This window comes from Cariama cristata, unplaced genomic scaffold (assembly GCF_000690535.1).
Source record: "Cariama cristata isolate BGI_N322 unplaced genomic scaffold, ASM69053v1 scaffold16985, whole genome shotgun sequence".
NCBI classification, from domain to species: domain Eukaryota; kingdom Metazoa; phylum Chordata; class Aves; order Cariamiformes; family Cariamidae; genus Cariama; species Cariama cristata.
The window spans coordinates 44,390-67,754 of record NW_009615966.1 but is presented as its reverse complement, the minus strand read 5'-3'; the positions used below and the strand labels follow the sequence as shown (position 1 = coordinate 67,754).

Here is a 23,365-nt window from a genome sequence, read left to right as displayed (position 1 = left end):
TGGAATGGGCTGCCCAGGGAGGTGGTGGAGTCACCATCCCTGGAGGTGTTTAAGATAAAGACTGGACGTGGCACTCAGTGCCATGGTCTAGTTGAAATGGTGGTGTTAGGGCAAAGGTTGGAGTCGATGATCCCAGGGGTCTCTTCCAACCAAATTGATTCTGTGAAATACATTTATCTAGGTGAATTAACATTCAATTTGTATTTCAGTTTAATATATAGTTATATACACATATATCTGCTAGTGGAGCAAGACTCACTGCTTTAATTTACAGGAAATTTTAGGGTCCTTATTACTGATAAGCACATTTGTTGCCTTTCTGACCACCAGCTTTACCACTGACCACACCTTTCAGTAGAAACTTTCTCATTTCACTGTTGCGTTTCTGAACCCCTAAACAGAACAGATAGGTTGAACTCCACTTGATTTTAGCCCTCCACTGAAACACTCTCATGGGCCTTGCACTTCTATGCACTTAACATTTTTCACAAAAAAAGTAAGAACATGCTATCTTCAACTAAATTAGTCTTGAATTTGGACAGAGGCTTTCTCCTTCTTACTTGTTTTCTTACAAGCTTTTGAGCTCACATACCTCCTTACTATCCTACTGAGCCGTGAACTTATCAGGTTAATGCTGGATCCTCAAAGGCACACATTATCCATAGAGATCTCTGTTCTGCTTGATCCCAAACATATTGGGTACTTAACTAGAGGAACACCTTGTTATTTTTGGATACTGTAGAGTACTATAGTTAGACGGTGAGTATTGCAAAAATCAGGCAGTGTTTGAAAGACCACTTTTAGATAAAGGTACATAACTCTGACTGTTTGTCATAACCTCAAATCAGCTTTATTATTAGATTTTATGTAATCACAAAAATATTGTAAATCTGTGTTTTTAAGTAAATAAAATGGAATAAAATTCCTCCTCAGAAGTAAAAACTAACCTTGTTAATAGCTATATTTAACAATAAAGATTCTCCCTAGCAGCTTCATTGTATTTATTAATTTGTTATGCTGGCTATTTATCTTTCATAACCTGAGACTGTCATACTCCAGTGCGTCCTTAAGGCAACATCTTTCCTGCACGTACCATTAAAGACAGTTACAGAAGTTACCCAAACAGCTGCTCCTTTTCTAGCCTAAGATAGAATAATACTGCTCCTCTTTTCTCTATTCATCTCTCTCTCATTCCTGCAACTGGGCAGTAAGACATCACACAGTCATGCAGGGGATTAAGTAACGATTCTTACAGGTTCTGGATCAATATTTCTACTGTATACCACTGTGAAGGCACCTTTGTTTTCTCCATGTTGCAAGCATGAAGATGCACTGATGAAACTTTATATGAAATAATGAAAAATATTTTTCAAAAATACAAATTAATGAAAGGCAAAATGTTCTCACACACTTTGTGAGACAGTCTGTGAGGACTGAAAACTAACTGTGTACAAGGGAATGAAACCACACATCAGTGAAGCTTTACCTTCCTACCATCTCCATCTCCCATATTATAAGAATTGTTCACTTTAAGCATCACTGTGAAGTTCCCACCTGGTGTTTCAGAAGTGAATGGAAAGGACTGACAAGATAAAAAGCTGATGTACTCACAAAAATCTTGTTTTCTTAAGATGAGAGATTTTAAATATCTTGTTCAAAGTTTGACAGATACTTACACTTAAAAATTTCCCTTTAAACACTGTCATTTCAGCAGCCAATTGGCTTAATAAATTAAACTGATTTAATACAGGGGGTACAATACAAGAGTGTAAGAGAGAAAACCTGAAACAGGTGCTTTGGGCATCGGTAGGAAACAGTGGAGAACAGCAGGGATTGGAGAGGGACAGAGGTGGACTCCCATCCAGAACAGCAACATCATTCCAAGCACAGCTGTTGAGGCTACATTCCTGGGAACCCCAGAGACCCACGCTAGTACACAGATACCAGAAGCAATTCTCACAAGAATAGGAATGCAAAACAAGCTTCCTAGCTGCTCTTGGAAGGAAGTAATGTATTCAGAGTACTCCCACCACCAAGGCACAGCTGGGCACAACACAGGGAACCAAGGCACAGACAAAGGCATTCAACTCTCACATAGAAGTTCTTGCCCTTGGAAAAGAAACAGTCTACAGCAATAGTATTATTTTCAAAAGTGTCTTTCAAACATCCCCTTTAAATCAACAGTCCTAATCTTACCATTAAACATAATTAAATCCAAATATCAAGTCCCTTTCATACCAGCCAGGAACTCTCCAACAAGGTAGACTAACTCCAAGTTTCTGGAGTGGCTTTAAACAATTGTACTATTTTTATTATTTAGGTAAGTGATGTTCTCTTCCAGGGGTTGTTTTCCCTAGTCCTTGTTGCAAGAGAGGCTTTAAAAGCCAGGTTGGATCAAAAAAATAATCAGAATGACTCTTAGATGACAGAAAAGTAGAATGTGTCCAGGAAAAAAACAAAACAAAACACAAGTAGTAGCCATATGCTTTAGCTATGTTCCTTTGGCCCTTGCAGTTACATCTGAACCTTCCAAAACATTACTGTTTCAAGAATGATTAAAATAATAGTCTCAGCTTAAAAATTACTACGTGCCATAAATTCAATGCTGAAGAATCAGATTGCCTTAAAATAAAAACTGTCCTCAACTAAACCATCCAAATTTCATGCTAAGCAAGCTTCAGATTTTGCCTCTCCAAAGGGATTATTGCAGAAACATGGCCTGAAGAATCACAGTAGAGAGCAGATGTCTAGAACTGAATGGATGCAGGCTCAGGAAGGAAATTCATTGTCAGAGCTCCAGCTCTAAACTTTTCATTGACTTGTGAATCCCTTTCTACATGGATCTTTTTCATGATGACAGAAGACCACTAAGACACAACCCAACCCACGTTTCTGTAATTCAGTACAGAAGCAAAGCTTCTACAAACACTGTGTAGTCAATAGAAAATACACCAAGGTCACTCAAACTCTAGATTGTCTGCTAGGGCTTAAGCCTTTATTGTTTGCTTGTCACAAAGAAGGGAATTAGCACCTTCATTCTCCTTCTACACATTTCCCACCTCTTCTGTGGGAAAGTATCTTCAGAGAACCCAGAAGCAAAAAGCAATGCAGACACATTTACCACGACCAACCCATTTCCAGAGCTACCACTGTACTTCATAGCCACTTTGAGACTTGAGTATACCTACACCAATCGACTGACTGGTGGCTAAACAGGTTTCAGCCTCCACCATCTATAATTACCAGAGTATGCTCATTGTCACCCAACACAGCTGTGCCCAGAAAGCTACACAGCCCTTCCCATGTAGATCTTTGTGATTTCCTCTCTGGATTCCCCCTTCTATACTTCCTAATTCAACTAGCTATGGTAGGAATACAGAAGTTTAAAAATCACCTAATAGCTACATAAATTCCAGCGAGGACAACTTGAGTTCTCTAGACAGACCTAAGAAACCAGAGCAGTTGGAGCAGAGAGGTAAATGAGTGGTCTTATGGAGAAAGTCTATGAATTCATTTTCAAAAATTCTTTTCTGAAAGGACGGAAATGAAATAGACGCATTTCAAATTTTTTCCCAAATATTTGTTTAGATATTAATTTTTATCCAAGGAGGCATTTTCCATCATATATTTAGCTTTCAACAAATCAGCATTTCCTGAATGAAAATGTTTCACTACGAAATTTTTTGAACAGTTTTACTGACAAATTTTAGCTTAAAAAAGCTGAATTCTGATTTCATTACGAGAATCGGGCTGACAGCTCTGACTATTGCTGGACAAGCAAACAAGCTTCTCCTGAAGTTCCCCATATCACTTCAGGCTTTGAAAGATCAAATTCTCTAAGTAGGGTCTGTCCTGACACAAGATTAGGCCTCAGCATCACTAGTATATTCAGTGCTCGCATTCTCATCTGAGTCCATCAACAAGAAGGTGCTTTGGTTTTGTGACTTATCCTTTAAAATTGAAGACTTATCTGCAAAGATCAGAGTGCCTGAGTTAGTTTTAAAACTGCCCAGACTAAATCAAAACCTTGAACTAGATGTAGAAGGGTCCAAAAATCTATTCAGCTTCCTAGGCTTATAAATGCACGCCGTCTTTTGAAAAAGACATATTGCCAATCATCTAACCAGATATTCAAAATCCAAGCATATAACAATAAAATTGAAAGAAGCAAAAAGAAGCAAATAGCAGCAGCTATTGCAACTATTAAAGATGCCTCAGAAAACTTAGCAAAACATCACTGTCAAAACCAAACTCCTAAAATCAAAGTATCAGAGCAAAGATATTTAAACTGTTTGTCCCTAGCAAGTAAAAGGGGAAAAAATTAATTTCCAAGGCAAAGTGCCTGTCCTGGAGAACCTCCAGTTGGCAGCTCAATTAACTGAGAAGTGTCCAACTTGAATACTTTTGATGAACACAACTATAGCATAGTACAAGGAAAAAAATTACTATGTGTGTAGCCATTTAGGATGTAAGAACTCAAAAAGAAATATGAAACTAATTGGAATTCTACCAGAAACCAATGTAAATTTGATCTATACCACCATGTTTAGCAAAAGGATTATCATAACCCATGCTAGTAAGTACTTCATTATGTCTTTACAGCGCTATTGGAATATAGAATTTACATCAAAAACCATTCTGCAGACTTCCGTTCCCAGCACTGTGATGACACACTGGAGGACTGAGGAAGCAAATCGCATGGAAGCACAATCTGAGAAGACCTGGGTTTATTGCTTAATAAGACCAAGCATGGATTTGGTTTTTTATAACATATTTTCTAATCCTCTGCCTAGTCTTGCTTTCTTCTATAAAAGGACTTTAGCAACATTGTCATCTCACAGAAAATCAAAATTCTGGTCTCTGTAAACACCTCAAAACAACAATATGACAGAAATCAATTTTCATGAGATTTACTCCTTCCAGCATGTCTCAGTCCAGCCCAGTGCTGACACAGAAGCCTGTGACAGACTCCTCTGTTGTCACAGGGACTCTAGCTTTACTGTTTACATACCTTCTGTGTAAGGAGACTGATGTGGCTTGGTGGGGAATACTGACAGGCTGCTTGCTTTTCTGCCAGCTGCTGCAGTTCTGCTGCTACCATACTGGGGCTATAACGTTTGTCCTGGGAAGAAGTATCTTCTGCATCTTTGTGCATCCTGGCTGAGCCCACATGCTGCCCATTTGGATTGCGATGGGACAAACCTACCAAACAAACATTTGGGTACGCTTAGTAAGCAGTATGTCAGACTCTCTCAGCCTGCTGATCAGAGAGATACAAAAGCAGGTATGATAACTTTCTGCACATTCTAGGGAGAATATAGCCCTCTGTTCTGCATGGGTATTGCCTATAGGAGCTTTTGTCAATTCCAAACCTGTATTCTCTTTATCATAATATATCTAATGGCACCCAATTCCAGATAATATTGGCTGCTGTTACCCAAGTTAAATCTATAATGTTTTTCCTTAAAAATAAATGAATCCCTTTAACTAAGCTACTCAGTTGGGAAGTCTGATTTATTTTAATGCTAGAAAGTTGTCAGTATATATACAGCAACCCTAGTGAACATGCGCTAACCCTGACGTACAACCTAAAGCAAAGGTATACCATCATTAAAAAAATACATATATATTATCAGGACCACAGCTCTTAGCCTGCGTGTGGTTCCCAAAACTTTCCTAATAGATTACAGTCTGCATCCATAAATTCTTAGAGTTTCTTCTACCCTTCAGATTCCTTACGCTCTAAAGTTGCATTGCTCAACTATGTTCTACCCCAGCATGGTAAACAAGAGGTCTCTGGATCTTTTTAAGATACTCTTGGATATGGCAGTGCTGAAAGGTCATAGAGAATGAGATACAGTAATGATTCATTCAGATCTTTCTTTTTTGGAGGTCTTGATGCACCTTTAAGTATCCAACAATTTTGAGGTTTCATTAAAGAATTTCTCTGCGTGCTAGAGAACTAAGAACAGCATATAGACTGAGACAGGACTTCTGCTAACCAGAACTACATTAAAATCACTAAAAATAAACAAGACATCAGTAATACAATCAAGAAAAAACATACAATACTTCATTTCCCAGCTCTTTTTGAACAAGTTCAAAGGCTGAGTTCAAAGTTGGAGGCTGAGGGGAGACCTTATCACGCTCTACAACTACCCAAAAGGACGTTGTAGCGAGGTGGGTGTCGGTCTTCCAGGTAAAAAGGAAGACAAAAGGAAACGGCATCAAGTTGTGCCAGAGGAGGTTTAGACTGGATATTAGGAAAAATTTCTTCACCGAAAGGGTTGTCAAGCATTAGAACAGGCAGTCCAGGGAAGTGGCTGAGTCACCATCCCTGAAGGTATTTAAAAGACGTGTAGATGTGGTGCTTAGGGACATGGCTTAGTGGTCTCTTGGCAGTGTTAGGTTAATGGTTGGACTCTATAACCTTTTCCTTTTATGACTCTTTTATGACTCTATGGTCTTTTCCAACCTAAATGATTCTACAATTCCCTGTTCATCTGCTCAATAAAAGAGCATCTTTGCCAAACAAGGGCTGCTTCCTGCACTCCCCCTTTCTGTGAGAAACTTAGCACCATTCAACAAGACTCATAATTCTGGAAATGTAAAATTTCTACCTACACATGAACAGAGATTACACAATCTCTGTACTGAACTAGCAGGTTATTATGCATTCCAGCACACTCACCTACTTTTGCAGATGATGGTCGGGACAATCTTTGGCTGTAGATCTGAGCAGCTCTCTGAAAAGATGAGAATGGGCCAACAGTGTAGGTACCAGAATGACAACGATGTAATCCCACTAGGCTAGAAGCCTCACTGGACACTGGGTTTGTGAAGACAGAAGAGCTATCAGGAGCTGTGCTCTGCAAGGAGGGTAGTGGGGATGGGGACTGAATCAGCCTGGGATCAACTGAAGGAGCCAGCAATGAATGGTGACCAGGCATCTGCGAATTTTCAGAGGTTGCAGGCTGAGATGGTATCCAGGAACTGATTCTTCTCTGGAACATGGCACCAGAAGCAGAGGAAGAAGCACTAGGAGGGCTGCACTGAGGTAACTTCACTTCAGCATTTAAGGAGAAGGTAGGTCCTTCTGGAACTACACAAAGATAGTGAGCACACTGCATGAGAAAAAGCTACTTTTCAGGTCCTTTAGATAATATCAACACACCAAAGATGCCTCTACTTAGACACACCGAAGCCAAAATGACCTCATCTACCAGCAAAGACAAGAAGAGGCTCTACATGATGAATATCCTCTTTCAAAGCTTGCCATATCTAGATCCTCCCCCACAGAAGAGCAGCTAACACTTTCATACTGCTCACTCTACAGCATCTCCTCTTCGGTTTAAAAGAAAAATCTGCAGAATCTTCCCCAAAATCGGGCATTCAAATCCCTCAGTTTGAACCCAAAGGTTCCAATTGTTGTTTAAAACAGTATTAAAAGCAGTATAAGCATTCTTTTTTTTTTTTTCCTCTTGACGATGATTTAAGCCAGCTCACTTACAGGTTGATTTAACTTCTTTGGGTTTACAGCCTTTTAATGCTCCTTCTGCAGGCAGATTTGCAACTGAACTTTTAGGCTGATCACCTTTTGTTTTTTTCACCACCTCATGATGCCCTATAACAAAACCAAGGAGTTAGGAAGTAGAACAATGCAAACTTATACCATTAGAACAGGACTGCAGAATTTAAATCTTGTTACAATGGACTTTCTTGCTAATATTTATTGTAGACCATGCAACTCTATTGATCACAATTGTGCTGTCATGTACAGTAGCATGGACTACTAGATATGTAAGGCTGGCGTTGTACTTCCTTCCATGGAACGCCTAATTAGGCTCAAATATACAGACTCTACCCTCCAATGGGTATGCTCACTGTAGGCAGCACAATTTAACAGGCCTTGATTTCCGTCATCCTGTAACTTGATTTCAGGATTCCCTGTTCATTTCAAATCTCAGGGCCTTCAGTTTGCACATTCTCATTTCAGCCATGAGCCACCATATCTAGTTTCTTATAAATGCTAGTCCGGATTCATCCCATTTCACTTCAGGCAAAGAAGGCAGGAGTGTAGTTACTCTAGCCTTCACATATACAGTCAGTTTAAAAAAAAAAAAAGCAACCTCATGAAACTTGAATAACATTCTGGAGGGGTTGTTCTCTTTCCACAGACCGAAGTTAAACTGGATTTGTCTGGGCAATGTCATCTCAGAACTGCCTGCAAAACTTACCCCCTTGAGGTTGTTTCTCTGACTGATTACTGGTGTTGCTGGGTTTTGTGTTGGTGGAGTTTGTTCCTAGGAAGACGCCTGCTGATTTGTTTTTGTGTGTGTAAAATGTCAGCACTTCCTCCAGGTCACTTTCACTACAATAAGGAGAGAAGAATGGATTAAAGTGGGGATTCTAAGCTTTTCTGTATTCACGTAACAAAGACAAGAAACAACAAGGAGACTGAAGAGGGGAGTGGCAAAAAAGGTGGGGCCAGACAAGCTAATGATTTGCTCACTTCTACAGGGTAAGAGCAGAAGGAAAGGAACATGCCTTGGTTAAACCTGAGATTCTCACTGAAATGCCATTTTCTTATGCAGTAGAAAATTCAAGGCATTCAGGAGCCTTCCAAGAATAATAAAGAGCAAGTCAAAACTCCAAACACATTTTGCGGGAGATCAGCTCAATAGGATAGATTCAGTTCCCAGCTAAATTCATGATTCTTCCCCAAGTGCTCTCTAGAACAGGCAGCTATCTTGTTCATGACAGAACTCAGCTCAGCCTCTGTTTTACAGTCATTGTTAGTGGTTTCAATTGAAGCAATGGGGGGAGAAGAGAAAGTAGACGGAAGAGCTTGTTAATTAACCAAAACTGCAGGACAAACAAACAGAAAAGTCAATATTTTTGTGAATCTCACAAAACTTGTATACATTTCTCATTTTCTTTACAGGAAGAGAGCTTAACTGCTCTAATGACCTAAGCATCTATTGGTCCCAAACCAGTATCAGTTACTTGGCCATTCATATTAGAGCTTGTGCAAGCTGTAATTCTAATTGTTTTGATATCTAATATTCTTTCCTTCTGCTTTATATTGCTGCCCCAGCATTAGTGAGTGGGTATACGGCAGAGCAAACACCAAAAGTAAGAAGTATAGTGCCAGTGACACTACAAGAAAACATAACACAGGAATATAAATTTGCATAGCACTAGCTATAATCCTTCAAAATGTCCTCTGTATATCACACTTGTACTAGTCTTAGCCAGCCTGAGCTTTGGTAAAAGTCATGCCTAAAGCTGATCTCACTGGAGTTTGGACCTTCAGGGTATGCTGCAAAGTTCACCTTTTCTCCCAAACCAATGAGAACAGAGGTGAAGAAGAAATGTAGGAATTAAAAGTTGTTGGTGGAAAGGTGCTTTAAGCTTTTAAGTGAATTTACCAGCATAAGTATATACTTTTACACTGCACTGAAGATGTTTAGAAGCAATGGTTATAGCATGTGTATAACTAAACACAGTGCCATCCATGTGATATCAAGTTAGAGAGTCAGTGAGACAATCCCAATTATTAAGTGGCAACATCTTCTCCAGTGTTGCATTCACTGTACTGCAGAACAAACACTCAAAGTGGAAATCTATCCCCTTTGCTTGGCTCCAAATGTCTACCTCACTGACTGAAGTTTCAAGCACAGCACAAAGCAGTGTCAGAGATCAGAGTTTTCAAACATACCTGATACTTTGTAAGAAGCAGAAAGATCATCACTAGAAATTATCTGATCGTTGGTAAACTGGCTTTTGCTGTTCTTTATCACTCAAGCAGACGATCCAGCAAAAATTTCCAGCCCCAGCCTAGACTGTGCATCAGGTCATGATGGCATGGTAGCCAATAATACGGAAACAGAAGAGTATGCGGTTCTGTGCCAAACATCCATCTCTTAGCACTTCTGGCAAAAAGCAAAATGACCTGCCCTATGTGTCAACAGTCATTTTAGTGGCCAGAGATGTCAGAGAACCAAGAGCATGCTGCCAGCCCATGTAATCCGCATTTCCAGTGACAAGAGTAGATGCTATAGTATATGGTAGTCAGATGTCTTGAGTATCATTCTTTCATAGAACTCCATCTTAAAAGCAGTAAGACTTTTCTTGGAGCCTGTAAAACTGTTGTGGTAATGACTCCATAAATTGTATTAGCAAACTGTAAAATTAATTGTTTTAATGAATTTAGCATCAAAAGAGACTGTGAAGCCTCCTGAACTTACTTAAGAAGCCTCAGCTATCACCACTTCTAATCAGTCAATAAGAGTACTATCCAAACAGAGAAAGAACAGTTTTGTAACTGATCATGAAAAAGCAGCAGTGACTGTCAACCTTCCCAGAGAAGACAGAAGGGCATTAAAAAGGCAGGTGGACTCTGCCTGTCCAGATATTGACAGGAGTCCTTGCCCTTATAGGCATGTCATATAAAGAAGTCAAAAGGAATAGGTTTTTGTGCTCAAGAATCAGAGACTTTTAGGACATAAATCTGGTTCATGGAATAATTTCAGACCTCTCCATAATCAGATAGCTATATCATCATTGTTTTTCATACAATGCTACAGGCCATAAAGAGTTTTTACATATTTTCAGAATCATTTCCTACCAGACTCTTTTAAGTTTAAGGCAGATAAAGTTCAGAGCATGCAGACAGAAAAAGCTGCTTTTTCATTGTGAAAGTAACTGCTTGCACTGAACTGCCTTACAAGCCAAGAGGCTAGGATGAAGACAGGGAGTCTAACTCCCTTCCTTCCTCATCTCAGAAAGTCCAGACCTGGAGAGTTCCTGAAGAGAGGTAGCAAGCATGAGGTTTCGTTTCTGAGAGCAGAAACTTGAGAGCCAGAGCCACAACAACTGTTCAAGCACAGCAGCTCGAGGTCATCTAAGCAGCAGCTCTAGTTTCATTCTGCTTGCGAAGTACTGCCACATTTGTTCCAGCAGCACAGGAAAGAGACCATTAGCTCACCAGCATCAGTTTGAAATTTGCACAGACCAGGGCAACTACTGCTGTCCTTTGGGAATCTACTTAATGGTCAAAACATCTACTGTATGTCCTTCTCTATGCACCAGATGCTGATGCTACAAATGTTTGGTTGCTGGAAGGGAGAAAAAGAGAAAAGACAAGTTCTCTGTCCCCCAGCAAGAGCTGGAGCAAGTGCTATGGTCAATAAAGGTATCTAGAGGCCTTTAGAACAATTGGATCATCTTTAAAACAAGCCCATCACCTTCCGGGCTGGAAGATCCTTTATCAAAGGGAATAAAATCCATTCCTACCTTGCTCTGGTAATAAAGTTCTGAAAAGCTTCAGGATTCACTCCCTCCTCCTCCTCTTCATGTTTCTTTTTTGATCGCTTCTGAAGTATCTGTTCCGTTTCCTGTTAATAAGCAGTATCAGTAAGTGTCTCTATGCAGTTACTTTATGTTCCATGGCATAGCTACAGCTCAGAGAAGACAAACAACAATTCCATGGGATCTAAGAAAAAAAAAAAAAAAAAACAAAAACACCTCAACTGAAAGAGCCAAATTATAAGTATTTCACTATGTGCAACAGAACGGATAAACAGAGAGCCCCAGAGACAGCATGCTAAGCATACACTAAACTCCTCATTCCTCCACCTGATATAACTTATTAGAATTGATTTGCTGAGAAGAGGTCAAGTCTTCACAAATATGTGCTGCTCTTTCAAATATACTCTTTGCTAGGACACAAGGAAGTATGGAGGGGAAAAAAAAACACCAACAAAAAACCACAAACATTCTTTACAGATACTAGGTCCCCCTACCACTTTTGCTGTTTCTGTCACAAATACAGAGTTCCTCAAAATAGTTTTTATTTGAGCATCTGAACTAAAAGGAGCTATTCAGGAAGAAAGGAGAACAATAATACTAGATTATATTAAACAAACTCAATCAAGGAAGTCTGCTGAGGGCATCCACATTTCCCACTGTAAACTAGGAGTTCTCCTCTTGATTTAATTTCTCTTGTCATGCAGCAAATTTCTGAGGGCTTATCTACATACCAAAAATATATTGCTTTAGGAAAAGCAAAGAAACGAAAACAGTACAGCCTGTGGCAAATATACATTTATATACGAAAATATACTGGAATAAAAGATGATAAGCCTTTGTGTGTGAGAATGGGAGCAAGCACTTAGATATAAATGATCTTTCTATTTTACACTAGTAGAACATGTTGACACTAGAGGTTGTATTGATACAAACATTTTTGCTAATTAAAAAAAGCCTGCAAGCCTGTCTGAAATACCAATACCAGCATACAAGCTTTACCTGACCAGACTTGACCTCCTCTTCATTGCTTCCTACTCGTACTCTGAGCATTCCCAGGAAGAAAGGGTTAGATGCATCTTTTGAAAGATAATTCAGGAGGGGGAAGAAAAAGTCACTCTGGGACATGTCTCTACCCTTCACTATTTAAGTAAAAGTCTGGACAAGATGCGATCTGTTTTACTTAATTTGCAGAAGACAGAATTCTTTCTTGTGTGTCGTTACAGTAGATACACAATGGCTAGTAGGAGTCCCCTACTAAATTTGAAATTACAAGTCAGTGAAAGAAGTCTATATGTTGGAATCAGACATCAAAAAACCTCATAGCCTAAAAGTCTTTCAATGGCTTAAACGTGTCCATCCTAAAACATCAAGTGATCTGTTCTCACTTGTTTTAACCAAGAAAATACATTCATTAACTGATTTATTACCAGTTACACAGCTTTATTTTGTGAACTTACTCAAGAGTTAGCAGAAAATCCTGATGTTTTAATACAATTTGAGTGGAAATTATATCCAAAGCAGCTGCATTCTTCACTCACCACAGAGCCACCCAAGTGTTTTGCGGTTACTCTTAACACAGTAATTCAGTGAGCATTAGGCATACAAGGCACTCCCTGGAACAGATCTGGTTCAATACCGACCTTGCTTTGACAGATCAAGTTACCAGATGTCAGTTCTGACAAGGTAACGTAAGTGAACACCCTCTGCTAACAAGTAGGAGCTTGGAGGCCTGTGTGCACAGCAGACTCTGAAAGCAAAATTTAAACTACCCTTGTTCTAACGCTAAAGAAATGCTAGAGGGCAAAGGAAAGGGGAAGCTGTTCTTGCAAAACAAGGATTAGCATGAAACCACTAAGCTAAGAACAGCATCTTCTACATCTAAAGAGGTGAAAATTATTTAAATCAGAACCTACTTCTCCTTATAACTGAGCATGCAGAGTCCCATACTACAGATAGGCAGCAGTCCCTTAGTATACCAAACAAGTAGTAAAATACATATTTCATACTGCTCTGTATAAAGAAAAATTGTCTCTAAAGAATCATCATAAAAATAGAGAGAAATGGGAAGAGGCATTACAAAGCACTAGAACTGAAGACAAACCAAAGAAAAAGCAAACTGCCAGTTAAATTCCACTTCATTCCAACGCTTTTTTGCTTTCATGCACATGATTACCGGACTGCACATGTAGTGTAGTAATACTGTTGTCTATCTGACAATTTGAACAAACTACCACTACTGGATGCAGAACTGCAAACAGACCATGTATATTACAGAGCAGAGCCTTTAAAACAGCCTGCTGTCTTGATTATGACTGCAGCCAGCAGGAGATACTTTAGAAGAAGAGAACAGAAACTAAAAGAGCTACCAAAAGAAGAATCAAGAAACAACTAGTCACCTTGTTATAACAGATTATGAACTCGCCCAGCTGGTGAGCCAGGATACGACGACGATCATTTAGTCCTAAACGACGGCTGGGGAGCAGCATTCTCAAGGACTGCTGAAGATTGCTGGCAGCTCGCTTCAGAAAGCGTACCACAAGCTCCTGCAAGCAAGAGAGATGGAATTAACAATGGACCAGCTGCAAGATGTGGGGGGAAGAGAACAGAGGTACGACAGCAGCTACTGACTGCCAAGAACTAAATACGCTATCCTGAGAAAATGAGCTGGCAACTGGCAGGCAAAAGCATTCTGCAATGTGCATTTTTAATGTAGCCCTACAAATCCAAGGTGGAGGTAGAAGAACAATGGGTGTGCCTTGCCTGAGGTGGGTCAGAATTGGGAACACTTTTGGAGTGTTTGTCTGAAAAGCATGGCAGATGAAGAAAACAAACAAAAAAAAGCAGCAAAAAGCAGCAACAACACAGAATAACGTGTAAAGTCCAATACCTTAGGAGAACATTTCCAAAAAAACAAGGAGGCCTGTGGTGAAGCATACTGACATAAAACCCTCTCAGCAGTATCACAGGGAAAGGGATCTTGGTCAGATATCTCCACTACAGTGATGTAGCCCCATTTCATCACTTTTCATATATGTATACTATTGCCATAGCAACAGATGACTACATCTACAGCCATGTAATTCCAATCCCCTACCATGTCACATGGTGGGGGAAACATAAGGCAAGATGCATCCTGTGGGTGTTTTGAACACTTTCTGTCTCCTCTCTGGATTTGCTTTTGGTTAGGAGCTCTGCTAACACATAAATGAGCAGCCTCACAGCCAAACTATTGGATTTCACAGCTCACCTCTCACTGCCATTACTCCAGGCTGGATTGATCTGTTATTTTAAACATTATTTTTCACAGTACAGCAGACAAAGTGACTCTCAAAAAGCCAGTTTTAATTTCCACTTGGAAAGAGCAGGGGTAACATTTTCCACTGAGTCGACTGATTATTCTTGACACACAATTTTATCTCTCAACTGCACTGGCTGTTTCCCTACAACATGCATTCAGCAAGAATACATTTGGATTTGGAGAAAGCTCAAGAGCCTACTGTGCAAAGCTCTTTTAGGAAGGTTTGTGAGAGGATCTGGGTTTGCTGCACTTTTTAAAATGTATATACATAAAATATAGGGCCTTAAAATACTGTCTGGAAAAATTCATCACATGTTTTTAAACAAAAAACCCAAAAAACCACAACACCTATGCTAGAAAGTAACCTTCTCTCCTCAGTGGCTTTTATTCCCCCCCCCCCCCCCATCTAGAATGCAGGGAAGATTTCTAAGTGCAGATGCCTGCAAAGTGTAAAACAGTACACCGAGAAAAAGCTTAATTGGGTACCTGCTCTATTTCAGTAGATGTATGCTTTGTTTAACGCAGCAGAAACCAGATACTGCCAAGTAATCTTAAAGAATCTTAGAGAAAAGAATTCAAAAGCAGGTAGGCTTAGAGATGCAGTGAAGAACCAGTGAAAGATCTGAGCAGCTTGATTGTCAACCACACTCTTGTCATTCAGAGCTGTCTACTCTGTCACTGCTCAGATGGCAGTCAGCAGTCCTACCTTGTCTGTACATTAAAAATACAGCACTAGCAGCTGAAGAAAGATAGACAACTATAATCTCAGCTGGACTTCAGTTCTTCCAAGGATGGCAATGGACCTCAAAACTTGCAAGGCAGACTTCAGCTTGGCTTCTCAGTCTGGCCAGCACAAAGCTTCTTACCATTTGCTCATCCTCTTTGGCAGCCCAGGCAGGATTCTGGATCTGGTCATCAGCCTCCTTCATCAGTCGCAACTGAACATGCTGTAGATAGGCAGAGAAAGCCCTGCGAGCTTGCACTTTGCTGTGGACGAAAAGAACCAGTCAGCTATCTTCACAGTAGTAATGCGAAGTTAAAGCAGTCAGGCATAGTTTACGGACACAAGTACAGTCAGCAAGGACCTCCTAGGTGCACAAATGTTGAAGCTCAAGGGAAGGACGACCTCTTCATCCCATCAGTATTTTCAAGGAGACTTTCAATTCATCAAGATGGGGTAGGTATTACAGGAGATACAAAAGACAGTAGATACTCTCTAAGTTCTAAGATCATCCCTAAAAATGGAATGCTCTCCTTGCCTTTTCACAGCCTTAGCTACTCTCCTCTAAAAACCAATAACATGAACATCAGCAAAACTGTATATTTTTAAACCAAACTCAAGGCTCTCTTGGGCTTCTGTCTTCACAAGCATTTTGAACACCACAACAACAGACCATGAAATAAATAAAGGGCTTGGTAATGGTGCCAGAGTTATAACAAAGGCCCTGCAATTCCCATTGGAAATGAAAGAATTAAATCTGTGAAAGTCAGCTCTTCCCCTGCTGGCCCAAAGACACAAGCCAAATTTCATTGAGCAAGGCACCACTGAAGAAGGAAAGAACATCAGCAAAATCTGCTGTGCAGCTGGCTGAACATGTTGGGAAGCTGTGAGCATGAACTGAGAGGACTGGGGTAGGACTGGGAGGGACACATTGCTTCTCATTCCCTCACAATGGTAGTCACTTTAGCATTTGCATCTGCTGTGAGAGAAATTGCTGAAAGCTTTGCCTAATTCTGTTCATTGTCATCTTGGCCTAAACCCTTTCCTCCAACATTCTGCTTTCCTAGCCTCCACTCTTCCTCATAGTTTTCCCCATAGTCACTACAAGCTGTTCCTTGAATGGCTAAGCATGATTTCTCCCTTCTTTTTCATAAGGATGTAGAAGCAGATGTGCTCTAGTGTCAGTGACAGATTCCCCTTCTATCACAGGCAATGTCCTAACCTGTTCTACAAAATTATCAAGTTTCATCTTAAAACAAACTAGAGTTTTCAACTCTAGTTGAAATTACTTCCCTGGAATATTATTCCAGAACTTACTGTTCTAACAATTAGGAGCCTTCTTTTACTACCCAGCCTAGCTTCATTCATGAGCAGTTTATATTTGCTTTTTCTTTCTCCAGCATTGTCCTGTATCTTAAATAATTTCATCCCTGACTGGTCTCCTAGCGTGAATGTATTTATTAACAGCAATTACATCCTTTCATACTTTTATTTTATTACTGTGAGCTATCCACATCTTTCAGTGTCTTCTAACAAAGCACCCACACTTGTGACATGATGAGACTAGCAGCTCATCTCCACCTGTTCTAGTCACAATTTACCTTCCATGAACATGGGTGATAGCAACTGTATATAATATTTCACATGAAGTCTCAGAAGTACCTCAAGTGATAAACCCTAGACCCCATTTGATGTTTTCATGCACGCATGCGCTACAGCTTCACAAACCTCTTGTGGTCAACAAGCATGCAAGATATTTTTCCTTATTATTTCCTTAGATATTTCCTTATCAATTTCCAGTTTATGAACACCCAGCTGATAGAATTTTTGCTGTAAATTATTAGTTCTTAAAAGCATGCCCTTGTACTTTGTGCTACTGATTTTCATCCTAGTTATATTATTCCTATCCTCAAGGTCATCCAGTTCTTCCTGTATTTATTCCACTACTTTTCTCTCACAGTAATAAATCCCAAATCTTTTCCATTAGCAAATTTCATTAGTACATTTATACATTTTGTGTCGTTCTTGAATTGATTATTCAAATCAGCCTCAGACTGATTCCTGAGGAATTTCACCATTTTTTCTCTACTTGTTCTCTGCTTCTTAGTAATATTCTCAGATACTTATATGGTCCTTATGACTCCATGTACATGAGTCCCTGATATTTCATTAAAAACTCAGTCCAAAAATTTCGTCTTCCTGTTTTATATGTCTGTAAGTTTCATGAAGACTTCGTTACAGTGTTACATAGAAATTACACCATATAGTAGTACTTGTAGAGATCAATGCATCAATTTAGATAAGAATTGAAGTTAAAATAAAATACATTAGAAGTATCCATGCATCTGCTTTATCATTAGCTTTTAATGCTTCTGGAAGACCATGTCAGGCCAAAAGGAAGGTGAAGCAAATGATGAGTTCACAAAAGACTCAAACTAACATCCTCTGTGGATAGCTGTACCAGTACTGCAGTAACTAAAACATGATAAAAATACCTAGTTACAATTCCTGTCTTCCAGTGAACTCCAGAATGCACAGCAGGCCTTGTAACACCTCTGAGCTCTGTACGCTGCTAGTCACCACACCTACCCTTCTCTTCCCACATGTGTGGAAGATCAGAAGAACACTCTGGACCCTGACTATGAACTAATGATCTATACATCAGGCATCATATATCGGTAAAGACTCTCCCCTGAGGGCTCTCTAGGGCTGCCAGGTTTGTTTTAGGTGTAAGTCAAACATCTTGTGACCAGGAGTTCAAGAGTTGTGCTGGTAGGAATTAAGGACCCCCTATTAGCAACACGAGCGGAGTAATACAATTCTTTGCCTGCACCTGATACCTTCTGTGATTACAAAACGGGAAATTGAAGAAGGTCCTTGTATAACACTGCCTCTCCTCCAGTGTGTGGAGTATTGAAACCTGAGGCCTTAAATGCAGGAACAGGTAACTCCCTTTTCATTTTACTTCCTTGGGAATGGCACAGTTGGGGGAATATGTTTCATTCGACTGTCACCTCTTCACCAGTAACATCCAATGTGCAGAAGACAGAGAAATTGCCTTATCAGGCCAGCTAGAGGAGAGACAGAAGTCCTAACCACTTACAGAAACTGACTGGAATGGCCTGGTTTCTTTAGGATGAAAATTTCATTACTTCAGCTCCTCTGCCTCTTGATCCCACAAGCAAAGCTTTCATCAATGACAGATCAGATGGGGCCAAGCCCAGCACAATCCTGGAACATGAGGTCACCACAAGCCTTACACACTTCTGTGGGGAATCCCAACAGTACTGGGTGCTGAGCAAGATTCTGCCAGGAACACCAGAAAGAGCTTACATTCTTGGCAGGAGTCAGTTCTGTCTATAAGTAGATGACAGTATTGCTATGTTCGTCCTCAAAACAGGTTTCAGAATCTTCCCTGTCATGACAGCAAAGGTCTGTGCCACAAGAAGACATCAGAATAATCCCCAAATCCATTTGATAATTCATAAATCTTCTCAGAAACTGAACTAAGAAAGCAACGAGTTACAATTATTTTCCCTACCTTTGTACAGTTTTCACAGAAAACATAATGCTGCTTCTTATCTAGAAGACATAAAATCCTCCTACATGGATACACACAATCACTCTTTTTGCCCTTCCTGTCCATCTGCAGATAGACAGTTTTACAACCCACATTTAAAGGGAGGATCATGCTTCTAAACAATTAGGAGGACCCTAGTTGTTGTTATTCTATAGGATCTCCTCCAGCACCTCTCTTTTTCAAGCAGTAGAGCAGTGCATCAGAACATATTGTGCTCCACACTGTCATACTCAACAGCAGGCAATGAGATTTCAGTAACTTGTCACTCTCAAATGACCTCCTATCTTGCTCTCAGGAGGTGATGACCTTGAACAGAGATTATTAGAGGTAAAGTTTCTATCACCAAAAATAAAAGCACAAAAATGAGAAAACTAATTTTATGGAGAAGCAGCACTGAGGTATTCTTACCCAACCTTTCTTGGATAGCTTAACAAATGTTTATATCCACTTCTTTGGAAATGCAAACAATGAAAAGATGAATTTTAGAATTCAATTGCAGGCATCCTGCATTAAACAGAGAGGCATTTTAGAAGCCTGAGTTGACCAAGCTTACATCACCAGATTAAAGAACAGCAATGGAAACTATGGCTTATACTTTGTACTGATCCAACAGGTCAGGCATTTAGGTAGACTGTCAATCTTTGCAACTATCTCCCTTCTGTGCCAACTAGTTGTTAAGGCAGCCCACAGCTAGACAAAAATCCAGGTCCCTTTCTCTAGGGTCCTCTTATCTCCTCACACTCATTCATAATGTGGCACTAAGTGTATATCCTCCATATTTTAACCAATACAAGCTGCTAGTCAAAACTCAAGGCAATATGCAGAAATCTCTCACCTCAGGTTTCCATGCTTTTGAAGAATCTGCAGCAAGTTAAACTGAGAGTCTGAGTCTGGTTTTCGAAGAAACAGTTCTCCTCCATCTCCAGTTTTCCTGTCAGGCTTTTTTGGCAACCTCTCCTTACAAGTAGTTTTCACCAAGTCAGAGAGTTTTGGCTTGCTTTTCACCTTGGTGTCCGAAAGACAGCCAGCACTACTATCTAGTTCTTCATCTTCATCTGCATCCACCTCCTCTTCCTCACCTTCTGTGTCTGACTTGAGGGACAGCTTTGTTGATTCTGATGTCCCTGTAGTACAGGAGAAATCACCTATGCTGGTTAAGAAAAAAAAGTGGGAAAGACTGTCCTTCTATTTATACCCTTTGGTTTACTTCTAAACTGTTTTCTGCTAGAAGGACAAAAACACCACCATTTAGAATAGTATCTTAAGTACTGCTGCCCTTTATTATTCTTTCTGTCTTTCTGCTTGTGTATCAAACAGTTGAGAAGCCTATTTTCCCAATTATCAGAGAAGACAGATCAAGATTCTTGTCTTAACTTGACAAAATAAAAAAAAAAGAGGCATTTTCCTCTATTTTATCTTGATTCTTACATATATACTGACATATATATACACTCATACTTGATATATATACTCATTTTTTGTACTTTTGTGTGTCAGAAAAACCAAAGCTATGAAATCTAAACTTCCACATGTGCCAATAAAGATCACATACCTTTACATAGCACCAAAAATCATTTTATAACATACAATCTCTCCCATTGCAGTCAGTATCACATAGCTACTAGAAAGAGTTCAGATGATGGCTTCAGGGATAGCCACTAGTGAGGATCATTCACCTCTGTACTCTTTTACATTTTTCTCATATCAGCTTGGATAAGAAGGATTTCTTTCCTTCCAACAGCTTAGAGTCACTGCTGTGTAGGAGTACCAGCCTGGAAGATCCCAAGTTTTCAACTTTGAAAAGCTGAAGGACTAAAGATGCACACATACTGTTGAATTCTTGTACCCAAAATGCAAATGCAAGCTCATTTTCAAGAAAATATTGATTACCTTTAGTCATATACAGAGGGATGTGGAATAATGGGAATGAAACTCTAGGCACTAAGAAGGCAGGAAGCTCAGAACAGGATTGAAGTGAAAACTATTAACACTTGAAAAGAAAACTATTAACTTCAACCTGTGAATCCCTTTAGGGACTACAAAGGCCAGAACAACCCCATTCACACACTTTTCAAATGAAAAAGTCCTTGCTTGCTTCTTTTTGACCAGCTGCTCATCTAAGACTCTAGCCATGCATACCTGATGATCTTGTCCTTGCTGCTCTAGCCTTGCCATGACATCGCCGGCGCTTCCGTAACTCCAGTGAAACAAGCTTTCTCTCATAAAAGGGAGCATGAGAGTCTACAGCTTCCAGCCTCATATCCAGCCTTCCATTAAGCCCTGCTCTGGGAAACATAACAGAGAAACATCCTCAATCTCCCTTTATACTTCCCTCCCTGATGATACCAGAGACTTAGTAGATTAAATTTCTTCAAGAAACCGTTTTCCTGACACGGAGAAGAAATATTTACGATCGGTCTAACTTTGCTCTATTTAAAGGTTGCAAATGTTTGAAGGGGGTCTTGCAAGTACTTTACAGAACACCATCTCTCAAAGCCTCAAAACACACATATCTAGTGTCATGCTTTCATGACTGAGCAGCATCTGTCCATCATGCCGCAGCTCAAGGCAGAATTAATAGGGAAAATTGAATTGCAAGAGCACAAAACAATGGAGGAGCATGGGAAGAGAACACATGGACCTGAGTCCAGTCTTCCAAATCTTTTATGTAGACGGCTTGTTCTTCACTTGTTTGGTCAGAGATGAGAATTTTAATGTAATCTAACTGAGAAGTGACAACCTTTCTACAAGTTCTGCCTAAACCAAGGGAGAAGGAGCCCTGCCAGATTCTGTAAGGGAGACAAACATAACTTTCCACCAGTGCACAAAGATCCAGCAAAGTGCTCTTTATCACATAAGTGGGAACATCCACAGAAAATTCCTGTTGCTCCATTTATCTTTTAGATCTAGCAGGGTGAATATATGGGTATACAAAGTCCAAAACCCTCATGCATTACATGATCTTTTGAGAGCGCTCAGTGATAAGGCTTATCAACATGGTAGGAATGTTGAAACAGGAAGCCTAAGAAGAGCAATTTTAAGGTCCGATCCAAAAAACTTAAGCCCTCCACACGCTGGGATACTCTTTGCTCACTGTATTTACTTTTCTAAAATTACTTTGATGGATTTCAGGTAGAAAAGATGTTGAGCCAGGAATTGGAAGGTGAACCTGTGGAAATCAAAATTTAGAATAAATACCACAAAGTACAAATTATTTAATTAAGAAGCCATTTACCGGGATCTCCCAGTGATGAAGTCTTTTTTCATCTTGCCCCTACAAAGGGAAAAATGGCAACAATTACCTTCCATTCTGGATCAACAACTGCATTAAAAAGCCTCCGAAGTCTTTCATACGTAAAAGGAAAAGGCCAAATTTACAGAATCCCTTGTGAGTTCTATCTTAAAGGAGAGAATAAAGCGTCCAAAAGAGGAAATCTGAGCAGCTGTTCTACAATTGATGCTTGCATCTGTCTGGCTTAAATTGGAGGTGGTGTCATTTGGAGCTACCCTCTAGATACAGCCCTGAAAACATGCAGAAAACAACCAAAACAAAACAAAAAAATATTGTACAGTCCTGATGCAGGAAGAGCTTCTGTAAATATTGTCTGCTCGTCAGCAACTTTATCCTTGCTCTGTAGTTACTTTATCATAGATCTCAAATTTGGATAAGAAAAACCATCGAGAAGGAAGTGTGTTAAACATACAGTGAAAGATATCACATACAACTCTCAATGGAAGTTCAGCTAGCGGCATGAACTGTCATTTCCACCCAAGCACAACCTAGAGAAGGAGGCATCAAACTATGCTTGCACAGGTCAAGAGATAGGGATACTAAACCTTTGGAATGAATTTCAGTGCTTACTTTACATGGGGACAAGTTCTAATGTGACTTTAAATTTGAAACAAAAGGTAAGCAAGGACGACTTATTATCCCTTCAAAGAGAAATCTAGGCGCTTGAAGGTTTTTTACGTCTATAGTAACCTTTTTACTCTAATGACTCCCATGCCTTTTGTGTATTGTCCTTTTTGCCCTTGGATTCAGAAGTGCAACATGTAAAAAGGTGAGAAAGCTCCACAGTCACTGGCACACTGGAGAAGAGATGCACAACTATTACCACCCCTGTAAATCAAAGACCAGTGTTTATAACATGGGATAAGTGAGGAATCAATCCTTTTCATGCTCTTTGTGCTCTTTGCCTTCCTCCCAAATAGGAAAGCTTTCTACCTGTCCTGAAACAGACGTGTAGCCAACATGTAGTTCATTGATGTCTTGTGCTCTAAAAAGGATCTAGAAAAACAAAATACAGAATGTATCAAGATAGAGCTCAATACAATGAAAAGCAGCATAATACATAAATAAATGATCTATAAAAAACATCCCAGAAGTCGATTGAGACAACATGCTGCACCATAATAGAAAAGAGGAAAGGAGGAGACCTATCACTTCTCAGCT

At 39.8% G+C, this 23,365-nt stretch overlaps 1 protein-coding gene across 1 annotated transcript in view; it reads right to left on the bottom strand.

The window, feature by feature from the left end:
- The window catches only part of TTLL5 (tubulin tyrosine ligase-like family, member 5), a gene marked incomplete at both ends in the record, with an annotated part of 79,119 nt that overhangs the window by 13,055 nt on the left and 42,699 nt on the right, over window positions 1-23,365 (bottom strand). Inside the window, 11 exons of the mRNA XM_009700008.1 lie at window positions 5,012-5,202; window positions 6,692-7,102; window positions 7,511-7,624; window positions 8,238-8,371; window positions 11,299-11,399; window positions 13,710-13,856; window positions 15,478-15,598; window positions 19,748-20,036; window positions 21,052-21,197; window positions 22,148-22,186; window positions 23,138-23,200. Coding sequence (XP_009698310.1) covers window positions 5,012-5,202; window positions 6,692-7,102; window positions 7,511-7,624; window positions 8,238-8,371; window positions 11,299-11,399; window positions 13,710-13,856; window positions 15,478-15,598; window positions 19,748-20,036; window positions 21,052-21,197; window positions 22,148-22,186; window positions 23,138-23,200 — 1,756 coding nt within the window. The remainder of the gene's footprint in view (window positions 1-5,011; window positions 5,203-6,691; window positions 7,103-7,510; window positions 7,625-8,237; window positions 8,372-11,298; window positions 11,400-13,709; window positions 13,857-15,477; window positions 15,599-19,747; window positions 20,037-21,051; window positions 21,198-22,147; window positions 22,187-23,137; window positions 23,201-23,365) is intronic.